Source organism: Morone saxatilis, unplaced genomic scaffold, assembly GCF_004916995.1.
Source record: "Morone saxatilis isolate NCDOM2014 unplaced genomic scaffold, NCSU_SB_2.0 Contig2, whole genome shotgun sequence".
NCBI classification, from domain to species: domain Eukaryota; kingdom Metazoa; phylum Chordata; class Actinopteri; family Moronidae; genus Morone; species Morone saxatilis.
This window is the reverse complement of record NW_023339762.1, coordinates 17,732,312-17,746,087: the sequence shown is the minus strand read 5'-3', so window position 1 is coordinate 17,746,087 and position 13,776 is coordinate 17,732,312. Positions and strand designations below refer to the sequence as shown.

Sequence of the window (13,776 nt, the reverse complement as noted above, 5' to 3'; positions counted from 1 at the left end):
CCTGCTAGAGCGCCCCCTGGAGGGCGTTAGCCCGTAAAAATCTTTAGATTAGCCGCATCATTGTTTAAGCCGCAGGGTTAAAAGCGTGTGAAAAAAGTAGCGGATTATAGTCCGGAAATTACGGTAGTTCTACTCTATAAGGGTCGATAATGGCATTTTTCATTTGACTGCTGCCCTCTAATATCTTTCTAAAGTTATCTTCAGGTGAAGTTAGCCATTTATTAACCGTTCTAACCAATCCGTGTCCTAGTTTTAATATGTGTTTGGTTTGTGTTTATGACAGGGTGGATGGTGTAATGGATGCTCAGGGATTTGAGAGAAGTTACACTGTTAACAGCAGCATTTTGTTGGCCGTCCAACCACACCTGATACACTTCCACCAGCTACTTCTGAAGCCACCCAAGGTACATAAACACAGATATTATCATCTTTAGGGCCTTAATATAAGCTGGCGTAGTATGAGATAACATGCAAACCATCATAAAAACATATAATGATAGTTAGATAATAGAAAACTCCTCTGCATGCCATTATAAATCTTCCAGGTGCTAGTCACAGGCATGAAAAGCATCAAACATAGAAAGAAAAGCATCAAACATAGAAAGAAAAGAGGGTTTGTCCTACACCAAAACTCACAAGGCTTTCACTTGCAGAGAGTGAGGACATGTAATAAATGTAAAATATGTTCTAATTTGTACTGTGCAGCAACCTCTTTCTTGAATAGTTGTCCTTGATTCTCTTCAATTTAGATAACCATTGTTATTCAATAGTTGAGCCTGTGTTAAAAAGCTCTGCTAAACCTTTAGATAGTATTTTCCATAATTCTTGTATGCCCTCTATCTGTGTATTTTTAGCGAAATCCCATGCTGACTACTCTGGGTGTGCTGGAGGAGCCATTAGGGAACACACGTCTGCACGTAGCCAGACTGGTGGCCTCTCTGCTGTATACCAGCTCTGCTAGCCACGCAGTCGTAGCACAGGAACTCTGCCGACTCAATACAATGGACCTGCTTCTGGTGAGATGAGCTAACACGTTACATTTGTTATTTGAGTACACGCTTAAGAAATTCACAGATATTTAATGTCCTATTGGACCATTTGCCTTTTTTGTATGCTTTTTTTTTTATTCAGGACTTGTTTTTCAAGTATACATGGAACAACTTCCTGCACCTCCAAGTGGAGCTTTGCGTTGCTGCCATCCTCCGGCCCTGTGCCCATGAAATGAGACTTCAGCCTGGTTTGGGAGCCCAGGAAAAATTCAAGCCTCACCAGGATGGCTCACAAGAGCAGGCTTTGACTGAAACCCCTTCTGAACCTCCAGTCACCCCTGAAAACTCTGCACATAATCTAATGGTGACTCATGTAGGTGTCTCTGCTTGTGTTTGAAGCAAGAGGCTTATGTGACATTTGATCTTATGGCTCTTTCTGAATCAAAACATTTGCTTAACTGTATCTTTGTCTCTCACAAGTTGTTTCAGCACTGTCACCTTGTTCAGAGGATTCTAGAGGCCTGGGAAGAGAATGATAAAATACAGTAAGGACCTTTATTATGACATTTAAAGGGTGTGATGCTGTTGTTGCTAACAGGCAGTAGCATATGGGCTTCCCTAAGTGTTGTACTTTTGTGTTCAGGTCAGAAGGTGGTATGAGAAGAGGGTACATGGGACATCTGACCAGGATTGCCAACACAGTAGTCCACAACCTGGAGAAGGGCCCGGTTCACACACAGATTAGTAGCCTCATTACAGGTGTGTATGTCTATGTAAAAGAAAGTGGTTATAAAAGAAGAAATTCACACAATTACCAATTTACTTGAATATTTTATTAATGCTGTTGTGTTGTTGGATGTAGAGCTGCCAGAGGACTACAGAGGGCGCTGGGACACATTTGTGGACCAGACCCTGTCAGAGACCAATAGGAAGAACACCATAGACCTGGTAATCACACACATGCTCATGTACAGTATATAATAGCTGTTTGTAATTACACACACACTCAAACTTGTGGTGTTTTTTTTCCCCCTGTCCAGATTGGCACTGGAAACCCACGGCCATCTTCAGAGGATGATATGGAGAGCCCCTTCCCTAAAGAACTGACACTACAGCAGGTACACAAAAATAAACACGCACACACATTTTTTTGCTTGCTTCTATCATCGGAAATAGTAATGTAATTCAAATTGTGATGTGTGTTTTAGGCATTTTCAGACTACCAGATCCAGCAGATGACGGCTAACTTTGTGGATCAGTTCGGCTTCAATGATGAAGAGTTCACTGATCACGACGACAGCATTGGGTAAAACTAAGTGACATTCTTCTCTGTATGACAGTGAACTAGTATAATTGTGTATCAGTTGCGTGACATCTACTGTTACTGCAGGGCAACATTTGACCGAATTGCAGAGATCAATATCAACATTGATGCAGGCCAGGACAGTGTAAGTTTATTCACACATTTGTTCTATGACGTTGTATTTCTATAATGCTTTGGGGCTGCAAATGTCTTTGTTTATTCAGAATTTTATGGCCACTCAAAACAACCCGACAACCACATATCACCATGTTACAGTTACCTACTTACAAATCCTGTAGACAGGTTTAACCTCCTTTTTCATTACAAAATTGTCAATTCTAACATCAAAAACATTGATTCATTCAGGTTCAAGATTTAGCCCTCATCTTAGCATTTGTTATGCAGCTTTATGGATATTGATGTACACTAATTAAACTTGTCCTTTTCAGGCTAATACAGCTGTGTTTGAGGCCTGTTCCAAGGAGAGGATTCAGCCCTTTGATGATGATGAAGAAGACATTTGGGAGGATAAAGAGATCAACTTTGCAACACAAACCAAGTCCCGTAACAGGTCAGACACATAACAGTAACTACAAAAGACCTCAGCATTATGTTGTGGAATTATTTATGAGGCATGTGAATTAATCCTCCCTTCCTCAATCAGACACACTAAAATGTTGTGTTTTATTCAAGGTTTGGTGGGTCACAAGCCCAGAGTCAAGCAGCCAGTACAGCTTGTGATATGACAGCAGCTTCTGGTACTGAGGCCTCTGACACAGCAGCAGACTCAGACTCTGAGGAGGGAGAAGATCCTAAAGATGACCTGGATCCATTCTCAAGCCAGGGCCAGACTGAAGCAACAAAGAGTGAGAAGTATTATATTGTATAGTAATGCATAATTATTTTGCCCGACACGTTAGGACTACAGCAGGTTTTAAGCAAGCGTCTGATATAGATTGTGTGTGGTGCTTTTCACACTCAGGCACCGGCTGGATAGCAGACTTTGGGGAGGTGAACTCAAAGGCTCCTGCAGCAGGAGTGGGCTTTTCAGCCTGGGACACTCCAGACTCCAAACCAGCTGCCACAGAGGCGGAGGAGAAAGGATGGGCCAAGTTCACTGACTTCCAGCCTTTCTGCTGGTGAGTCCGGCTGTGGTCTAAATCTGAGGAGCTTATTTCTGCCTTAAAGCATCTTAAAGCTTTGTTCCGATAAAACAACTAAAACTGTAGATATACTACTACTATATACTACTTTACCCATTTAGTAATTGTAAAAACTGCCCATTGAGGCATAATGAAGAAATTGTGGTGATAAATATATTAGAATATATGCAATTAATGAAAGCCAGATGCAGTAAACCATGGGTTTCTTTTACTTCCCAGTGATATGTTTTTCCTTGAGAAAGCATTGACAATCCTCAAAACTAATAATAAAGGAGAAAAAATAATTATTTTTATTATTATATTCCAGTATGATATTTAATGTGGAGTCAAACGCAGCATGTTGGCATCTAAATCTTACATTTATTTACAGCTTGAAGTTGAACCAATATTCCCTTCAAGCTTGGTTGTAGCTGTTGTCCCCATAGTATTCTATTAGGGTTTTTCTAATTAATTATTTTTGCACAGGTGATCATAGACACATAATAGGGACAGATTTAACCTTAAATGTAATTGGCTGTAGTTTGGACTGTTTTCTACAGGTTTTCTTATCTGTGTGACTCATGTCCCCAGCTCTGAAACAGGCCCCAGATGCAGTTCTCCTGTGGACTCGGAGCTCAGCGGATCAGACAACACCAAACCAAACCAGAACCGTGAGTTGCTGCAGCCTAGCTATTTGAGTGATGATATAAAATGTCATTTATTAATAATACAACATTCAAATTGACAAAATGAAAATGATGAATGACAAAATGGTAAGAATTAAAACTTGTATTTTAAAAGCCTCCCAATCCCCACCATTGGTGTACAATTCCTATTCAACCAATGCCATACGACTTTTTAATCAATACAAATTGCAGGTGCCAATACAGATTTTGTATGAACTTTTAATGTATAGGATAAACAGTCAAGTTACTATGCATCATTTGTGATTTATTTGATATTTTAGTTGGCAAACTGCAGCATGCATTTGGCAGCTCTTAACTACTGCCGCTCAACCTCTGCGATGACTTGACCTCTCCAGTGAAACGAGGTGATGTACGTCAGTGTTAAAGTCTCTTTTAAATTCCTTCGTCGCTCTCTGCAGCGTGTGTGTGGAGTGTGTGCGTGGCAAGAAAAGCTCCACTGGTGGCATCGGACAGCTCTTCCTCCAGCAGCTCAGACAGCGATGAGGAAGAAGGCAAGACAGAGTCTACGGCCAGTGAGACGGTCACCACAGAGACCATCACCACGGGGGCTGGCAAAGAGACAATTCGGCTCACCGTGGACACCAAAAATGAGAGGGCAGTCTTCAGCAGGTACACACTCAGATGATGTACAGCTGCTCTGTCTTGATTGGTGCAGCGTGTCCCCTCTCTCCTATTGTGCTTTTATAGAGCCATTCTTTCCCTTTCTCCTCCAAACGTTTTCCCACGTAATTTTACTTCCACCTTCTCTGTTTTTCTTCTGATATTCGCCCTCCTCCTGTCTGTCCCCTCCTTTTTGGTCTCCCTTTGACTCCAGAATATTCAGACCAGCTGTCAGACGGTATGTTGTGCTGGAGGTCCTCTACTCTGGAGTGTGGAATGTTTTCCTGAAGTTGAATGAAGGATTTAAAAGGCCATCTTAAGAATGGATGGGCCAACATGTTTTTGTTTGCTTGTTGCATTTAACAGGATGCGATGTAACAGTACCTTGTGTCATAATTCAGGCCTAATTCATCACAAAAATGTACTAACCCACAACTGGTGATTTGTAGAGGACCTCTGTCTCTATGCTAGGCTTATTCTCAACATGACCCTGTAAACACCACTGGTATAAGCGATGACCCCCCTCCCTCCCCAGCATGAAACAGACCACTCAGCATTTTAGAAACATCTTATACAGTTACACCGAAAGATGAGAGCAACGTATGACTTCTCACTGTCGTTATATTATAAAGATAATTCTTGTCTCAGTCACAACATTGATAAGACCCAAGCTGATGGTTTTTTTTTTTTTTTTCAGTGCTTCCACTCTACTAACAGTATGTCAGATAGCATGCTGTGAACAGAAGTGGCTACCAATCCAACCAATCTAACAAATCAATACATTAGCAAGTTACTAACAAACAGTGCACCTATGAGCATGCTACAGTTACATAGATCCCACTTGGAATTTGATCCTAAGGCCCGGTCCACACAGGATGTGTGAGCAGTGCATTGTGAGGTCTTGATTTTTATTTTGTCACCCATGTTAACAGGTTAGAGCAGCCACTCTGCCCATGTGAGCCGTGCATGTCACGCGTTCCTCAGCTGTGGTTGCAACGACACTTCACTACATAGATGCAAAAAGTATCTGTTCATAGTCAGACATTATACCGGCAACATACACTCCTCATACTACATTTTGACATTTTGTCTGTGGGTGGAATCCATTCATTTGTTAACAAGGCTTTTATTGTACTGTATCTATCAAAGGAAAACTCAATGTAGAAAGATAGGGCTGTCAGAAACCTTCTGTGTGGACACCACACGTGTGCAAACCGTAGCAATTTAGCAAGGAAGCCGTCACACACTGCTCATGCACGCTGTGTGGACAAGGGGTAACTACCTTTGCGACTGTGTGCCCAACTCCGTTTGATTTTGGTCAGTCAGCCAGCTATACATTGGCAGAAGAGTGGATGCACAGGTTGCTGTACGCGCTAGGCATGGTAATGGCCAGTGTGGACAGCTGAAAGCAGATAACTGTGGTAAAGTTGTTTCACTATATGAGTTGTGACAATCCCTGGCTCTCCATCTAGTTTGTTACAGCTACATTTGCTTTTTGCAGCGAAGCAGATAAGGTGCCAGTAGAGGGACTCGCCATCAAAGACAAAGGGAAAGACAATGAGAAAGAAAGCGAAAAAGGAAAGAATCATGTAGACGGCCCCAGCCCAGCTGCCACCAGTCCAGCTGCTCAGTCAGCTGCTGTCACACAGTAAGTAAGTGTGTGTGTGTCTGTGTGTCCCGGGTAAAGTACCTCCCAAAATGTGCATAATTAAAGACTCCTGACATTCCTGACCTCAAGTGTTTCCTACAATGTTAACGTTGGTTGCTTTTTATTAAATAAAAAAGGGTAAAGCCATCGTTTGTCATTAGTTCTATCTGTGCTTTTCCTGCTATGACAATTCAACATGTATTGTGGTTTAAACACTGAGTGGTCTTGAAATGTTGGTAACAACCTTTGCCAAATGCTGTACATTTGTGTATGACAACCTTAAATGAACTAATGCATATTGTTTAAAGATATATCTCAGTGTTTTACAACCTGAGTTTGATTGTCATAGTTTCTCTGGTTTTACTGTTTGTTATGATAACATTTAACTTAAAAAACTAATTACTGAGGCATAATCAAACTGGTTGTAAAGAGAAGCGCAATCTTAACGTATGTAGAAGATTTACATACAAGAGTTTTTCTACGTATGTATGGAGAACCTTGATCGCTCAAACAGAGATGAAGTTTAACTAAGAAGTTGAAAAATGAAAACGTTAAAAAATGGAAACAAATTAAATAATTGTGTACAATGGACAGTTTGGGTTACAACTTGGACATTAGAAAACGATATGGTAAAACTAGTGTGACTGTGCATTGCCACATACCATATCTTCTTTGTAGGATCATTTCAACCAAATTGCAAAAGTATATTTTACTAATTACAATAGTGGTATGTAGCCACACAGAGAGAAATCTTGTTTTCCTGCTTTCAGTCTTTGTCACCATCTTGTGAGATCACACTTGAGACTACTGCCACCACCCCAATAGTGACAGAGCTTTTATTGACAACTTAATATTGACGCTAAGAAAAGTGTTCTGAGGATATCCTCTTTAAAACTGTAATTTTTCTGTACTTTTTTTAAATTTATTTATAAACATTTTCCACATTATAAAGGCAGTGAACAAAGAGCAGGTAAGGAGCAGAGAACTAAAAACGAACACCAAACCAAGGACACTGGGTAATCAATAAGTCAAAGCAAAATTTCCTCAAATAAAAACAAAATATCACAAATAATAACAGTAATTATGAGAGATCTGTCTAATTGGATAAATAAACACACACCATTTTCCCCACCGTTCTTTTTGAAGTCGTAAGGAGTAGGTCGTCTGTTCTAGAAGATGTAGATGCTTAACAGTAGTGACAAAGAAGCTGGCAGCGGGGCAGGTTTTCTAAGCCAATATTTTGTAATGGCCTTTTTACTTGCTGCCAGCACGATCTTTAGAAGGTAGGTATCATCTTTACTCAGCCCGTCGGGGATGTGTCCAAAAAAGAGTGACGTGAATGTTGTACTGATACTAAAACCCAGGGTTTTTGAAATGATCGTTGTCTATTCAGACTTCCAAAAGTCTGAATGGAGGGACAAGAACACATTAGCGTGATGAACCATAAGTTCTCCACATTCCCTCCAGCAGCATAGCTGAGTGCCAGTTTGTTTAGCCTTCTGTTTGGGCAGTAATAAAAAAGCAAATCAAGATTTTCCTCTACTTTTAAGGTTATAAAACAATTTCTTTTAACCTCCATTCTGTTATTTGGGTGGTGGCAGATATCTCAAAACATTGACTGACAAAACCAAAGTTGTCAATTTTCCTTTGTCTTTTTGTAAAAATGTAAAATCATTTTGTAATGTTTTTACCTTCCAGAGAGACGCAGCCCTCTGCTAATGGACCGGCCTAACGATGCATCACAGACACACGCACACACACAGACACAGACACGCTTCATACCTGTCTTCAACACACAGCCATGCCACCTATGCTTCCTGTTAGCAGCCATAGCAGCCCTCCAATGCCCTTTTTGTGCCCGAAGAAGAATGGGAGATCCTCAGTGTTGAGGTCAAACAGCCCTTAACACAGTATGTATGCTGGATAACAAAAATCTACACATGGGTACTATTGATCTCTCCTGCACCTTCATGACATAATTACAACTGAACCGCTTCAAAAAGGAACGTGTGTTTTAAGGAACATTTTCGCCATGCCAGACCCCTAAAGCCAAATTGTGTTACGTATGAACTATTTAAAAAAAGAAATGGGAATTTTCCCCATTGAGCTTGGGAAAGTGAAAACACCTGTTGAGATGAGCTGAGGACACGCTGAGTGTGCCTGCTGTGGCACTTTAATCCTAATAAAACAAATACATATGTCTGAAATTAGCCCTTTTATTTAATTCAGCATCAGAATTTTAGATCGTTTGTCTGCTCTCTGGGCATTAAAATCACAGCCCAATTTTTCTATCAGAGCATTTGACTGTTTACACTTTAGTAAAGAAAACTGTACTCGTATAATCAGCCAAGATTACAAAAGCCAAGATGATTGCAAAGCTAGCCGCCATTTTGTCTTTAGCATTTCAATGTACATGCCAGGCAGACATTTCATTAGTTGCAAAAGTGTGAGTGATAATAATGTGGGGTTTCTTTTTCTACATGCTACTAAATCAGTTCTCAATCCCAGTAAGGTTTCTTCGCTTTGGTCATATGGAACATTAATAATTAATTTGGAGCATCAGATTTGGGAGAATCATGTCACTTACTTCTCAAACCTGTGACAGATTCATATAGTTTAGAGTGTGTGCACTGTTGTATCCATATGTGTAGACGTGTGTGTGTGTGTGTGTGTGTATGTGTATGTGAGCTCTGTACAGGTACAGAGTGCATTCTCAGGTCGAAGGAGAGGTATGCAGATACAAAGAAAGCACACCTGTGTAACACGCGCACACACACGCACACACACACACACACATATACACTACCAAATCTGTACACACGTGCAAAAACAAGACACAGTGACGTGCACATACTAATTGATATCACCCTCAGAGCTGTTTAAATGTAATATTGTGAAATTTGAACCTGTATTAGGTTGTGGCTATTCTTGGTAACATGTAAACGTAATATAAATGTAAACAGTATATATAAACATTATATCTATTTTTGGAATAAATCCAATGTACGGAAAGGCGATTGTTTTGCAGGTTGCAACGTGTGTATTGTATGTGTGTGTTGTACTGTTGAAATGAGGCAATAATGATGTCTGTGTTTCGGTTAATACCCCAGCATCAGTTCCTGTTCCTCTGCTACATGCTTCCTACATGGAGGTTTGGGTGTGTGAATGTGAGCCAGTAGTCTGTCCTCTGTATTATTTACTTAAAGGATAATGTCAATTTATTAGAATTTGGGTCGTATTTTCATTCAGTAGTTTTGAACAAAATACCAGGCTAACTAATCTTATCGAGAAAACGACAGTGAATAATCAAATAATACCAATACTGTCCTTTGTAAACATCCGTCACAGTGCTTCAACTTTTACCTTTTTATAATATCATTTATCTGCACATACATACTTTTTTTTTTATATAAGGAGGGATTACTCTCAACAAGGGCCGAACAATTTGATTACCCAAAATAATAGGTAACTATTCATTAAAGTCATTTTTCAGTACCTCACATTACCTAATTTCAGATTCTCAAAATTAAGAATTGCATTTCGTTTTGGACTATTGAAAAGACAAAAGCTCTCTGGGCTGATGTCTGACATTTTTCACTATATCCTGACAGTTTATAGTCCAAACATTAACGATTGTTTAGTTGAAAAAACTCAATAATCATTAGTAGCACCCTTTTACGTGCGCAGACTTGATTGCCAAATTTATATAGTTTGAATAAACTGATTTCATTAAAAGCCAAAAAAATCTAAAAGTCTGATTGGGGCTCTTCTTTCTTCCTCATACTTGTTACCTGTTGAGTAAAGTCAAATCATAATTGAAAAGAAATCATGGTGAAAAGTACAAAAACAAGACTCAAATTGTAATAAACCAGAATTATCTTTTTAAGTTTGCGTGTGCCAGGCAGTCATGCTTTACTTTATCTTTCTCCTCGTCTCTCTCTTTCTCAGGGCAGGAGTTGACTTTAATTGCATATATGCCTATGGAACGATTTACATAGATTGTTGTATTTATTTTGAAAGCACTTTTTCAAGAAGCACTTTTGGTTTGTATTTGGTGGTGCTACGTGTCACCACATTATTCCCCACTCAAAGAGGTGGGAATGTTTGACTTGAATGAGTGAACCATGTAGATACTTTAGAATACTTTTTTTCTTCAATGCTTTCTGCCAAAGTGTGTCTTCCCCACCAGTGTACAACTGGGTTTCATATCTGTGAAGTAGCCTCCTTTCTTGCAACGGTCTTACAGGTCTAGATTTATCTAAAGAAGTCTTTGTTTAATCCCTCATGTTTTCTCTTTTTTTAAGTCATATGATGGAGTTATCAGCAGTAGGAGAGGCTACCACATGTCAAAGCAAGACTTTGATTCATCTTAGATCACAGCCATTTTGCTTTTATCCTTTCAGCGCTTTGAGCTGTTTGAAGTGGAACTGCACAGAGACCGAGCATTGGTTTTAAGTCAGGGTTTAGAGGAGAAAAACAGGGCTGTTTTCTGTCAGGGTGTGTACAGGGTCAGAATATGTCATCCCGTCTTTCGTCAAACCTAAGCACTGCGTCTGACCCTTACCTTTGTGTTTTTGGTGTGCGTGTCTCCTTCACTTTGAGAGTGCGGTGTGTGTGTGCGGTGTGTGTGTGCGGTGTAGCTACGGGTATGGTGTGATGTTATGCATAATGGCATGAGGTACAAAACAGTCATCTTTTAAGTGCCATTAAGTTTGCACATCAGCCTCATTCACCTCATTGGGTTATATGCTGTATTGTACAGTGTGCCCAAAAACTTTTAATTGAGAGACAATGGGTGTTAAATTGTAACTTCATCCCATTGGAAGTTACCTTACACTGAGGCCATTTCAAAGTTTAAATATTTCTCGCATTACAGTTTAGACATTTGTGTATATGTATATGTGTGTGTGTGGAGGAAGAGGTGTGAAAGACAGTCGTGCTGTAAAAGGCCTTTTTGTAAAGTGGACTGATGCTGGTGTTTAGTTTTTCTTTTTCTTTTTTCATTTAGAGAGTAATGTGTCTGTTACCTGTTGTCAATTTAGCTTGTACATTCAGATATGAATCTAATAAATATGTCAGACCAAGAAGAATCATGAGCCTGTGTTTTTTTTAAATGTACATCCTGCTGTAACACACACACACACAGGGACAGGGAGAGAGAGGTATTTTGAAACACAAATATGTTTACCTTAGGGGCAGGTGAGGTAGTGAACTATGTTGCTTCCTCCTCCTTACTGTAGGTTTCCTACACATCAGCCACAAGTTATGATTGCTAATGTAAACCTGCCTGTCACATACATCCTACAGGAGAAGACCCTTCATAAACTCCCTCATATTCCCAACACACACAAGCTTGGAGTCCTACCTATATGTCATTGCCCTTAACTGTGGGTGTGTGTTTTTATTTCTCGGCACAGATGCACCATGTATGTCATCACATTCCTGTATAGTTTACGAGTGGAGCACAGATACTGAACACACCTGCTGCTGCTCCAACCTCTCCTTGCACTCTTCTCCCTGCCTTCCCCTTTCTTTTCCTTTCTCTTTTTCCCCGTCTTCCATAGAGGAATAAACACCTTTACTTTGTCATCCGCACCTGCCTGCTCTCTCCGTAGAGAAGGGCATACATGTGGGGAAGAGAGTGTATGCTGTGTGTGGAAAGGGGAAGAAGGCGGAGTTGTGTTTTTTTTTTTGTTTTTTTTTAACTTTAATGGGTTGTGGAGAAACCTGCCTGTCCGCTTGGAGCTGTGAGAGGAGGAGCCTGTGGGGTGTGGGACTCCAGACAAAGGAGACATATACACACTGACACTGGATCACTGGAGCGAAAGGAGAGACAGACAGCTGGAAAGCTTGACTTTTCCACACAGGAAACAACCCTCAACTCCTGGACTACTTTTTTTCGTGTGTGTGTTTTGGAAAACTTTGTCAGAAAAGGGACTTTACTGTATGTGTTTGTCAGCTGTATGGATTCATCTGGGAGCTGAGAGATGTTTGTGTTGGAGCAGCAGTTACCATATGCTGCCTGTAGTGTGTGGAAGTGTGTGGGTTAGTATGTTTGGGATGGAAAAGTGGGGCTGGCACGACCAACAGCTCTGCTCTTAGCTTTACGCCATGGGGGGTTGCCATAGTTACCCCTCGGCAGACAGCAAGACTCTTCAGCCTTCTGACATCAGCGGTGAAAAACTGTAAGTTGTGTATGTCTTCATCAGCTTTACACTCACACTCCTGTTTCAGTTTCCTGTCTGGAAATGAATTCAGTGTTTTGCATTTGCTGTTCCATCTTTCTATAATGACTTTTCCTATTGTTACTTTTATATAGAACATAAAAGAAAAGGAAGATGGAGTTTTAGCAATGGACAGTACAGAAGAAACACAGCTAGAAAGTTGGCTGCACATGGTTTACAGAGGAATGTTCTCCAGATAAGAGTGCGTGTGTGCGTGTGCGTGTGTGTGTGTGTATTACATATTTGTCTGATGGCATCAGTGAAGGTGGATTCCTCTCACAGCGGGAACACATGTTGTGAAGTAGTTTAAACCAAGACGAGGAAAGATTGTATGTGTACATGTTTCTATTCAAACATTTGCTCCAGGATGAATGTTTTTCCAGCCAGCTGGCTGTGCTGAAGAGGAGTGTTTATTTCACCCACACGGCAGAGGTAAAGGTAAACAGACGGCTGAGAGCAGGAGAACAGGGTCACAGAGGAGCGTGTTTACACACAAACACAACATTACAAGTAGCTCCGGGTTCTGTGTGTGTGTGTGTGCGCGCTGACAACTGGTAGCCAAGAGGCGGTAACTGAGTTAATGCCATGGAGCTGGAACAGAACAGGATGTTAACAAAAGAAGTTCCTGTGGACATTAGAGAAGTTTGTCATGGTTTACATTTACACTACTGTACCCGTGTACAGCTAATGTGTACATTCTTCTCTGTCACTATTTCTCCCTTTCCACCTCTCCTGACCTTTACTTTGGACAAAGACTTGCTGTTTAGACCATTAAACAAATTCTCCCCGCCCAGCCCTCACTCACACTCACACACCAGGGGGAGAAAAAACCCCATAGAGAACACTGTGTTTCCCTTATCGCAAGTAAGGCAAGGTCACACTGAGTAAACTTTCAGCTGCTGCGTGAGTGGACATCTAAAAACTGAGAATGGCAGCTGCTTGATTCCACTACACTTTTAAATTTTGAATCCAAGGCGCCATATTTAAAAACATGCTAGCCCACAAACAGACAAGAGTAGAGCAGTTATCACCATCTCAGTACACTACCTGTGTCTACGTGGCAGACCCTGTTTGCATAAAGTCAAATCTTGCTGCCAAGTTTGACTTTCCAGTACACACTGGCATTCGCAAACATCATTTATTTCCTGCACCCGAGCTCTATA

The 13,776-nt window shown here is 40.7% G+C and overlaps 2 protein-coding genes across 2 annotated transcripts in view; both read left to right on the top strand.

Moving 5' to 3' along the window:
* Positions 1-11,479, top strand: part of ppp6r2b (protein phosphatase 6, regulatory subunit 2b) — a 16,651-nt gene extending 5,172 nt beyond the window's left edge. Inside the window, exons 10-26 of the mRNA XM_035665551.1 lie at positions 284-404; positions 855-1,016; positions 1,132-1,362; positions 1,470-1,534; positions 1,633-1,748; positions 1,852-1,937; positions 2,030-2,107; positions 2,198-2,295; positions 2,380-2,437; positions 2,742-2,863; positions 2,986-3,158; positions 3,275-3,431; positions 4,026-4,105; positions 4,540-4,750; positions 4,956-4,979; positions 6,243-6,389; positions 8,088-11,479. Of these exons, the coding sequence (XP_035521444.1) occupies positions 284-404; positions 855-1,016; positions 1,132-1,362; positions 1,470-1,534; positions 1,633-1,748; positions 1,852-1,937; positions 2,030-2,107; positions 2,198-2,295; positions 2,380-2,437; positions 2,742-2,863; positions 2,986-3,158; positions 3,275-3,431; positions 4,026-4,105; positions 4,540-4,750; positions 4,956-4,979; positions 6,243-6,389; positions 8,088-8,121 (1,963 nt within the window). The 3' untranslated portion in view covers positions 8,122-11,479. The remainder of the gene's footprint in view (positions 1-283; positions 405-854; positions 1,017-1,131; positions 1,363-1,469; positions 1,535-1,632; positions 1,749-1,851; positions 1,938-2,029; positions 2,108-2,197; positions 2,296-2,379; positions 2,438-2,741; positions 2,864-2,985; positions 3,159-3,274; positions 3,432-4,025; positions 4,106-4,539; positions 4,751-4,955; positions 4,980-6,242; positions 6,390-8,087) is intronic.
* Positions 11,480-12,163: 684 nt separating this feature from the next.
* Positions 12,164-13,776, top strand: part of LOC118330859 (MOB kinase activator 2) — a 4,296-nt gene continuing 2,683 nt past the window's right edge. The window contains exon 1 of the mRNA XM_035665548.1: positions 12,164-12,574. Within this exon, the coding sequence (XP_035521441.1) occupies positions 12,501-12,574 (74 nt within the window). The 5' untranslated portion in view covers positions 12,164-12,500. The remainder of the gene's footprint in view (positions 12,575-13,776) is intronic.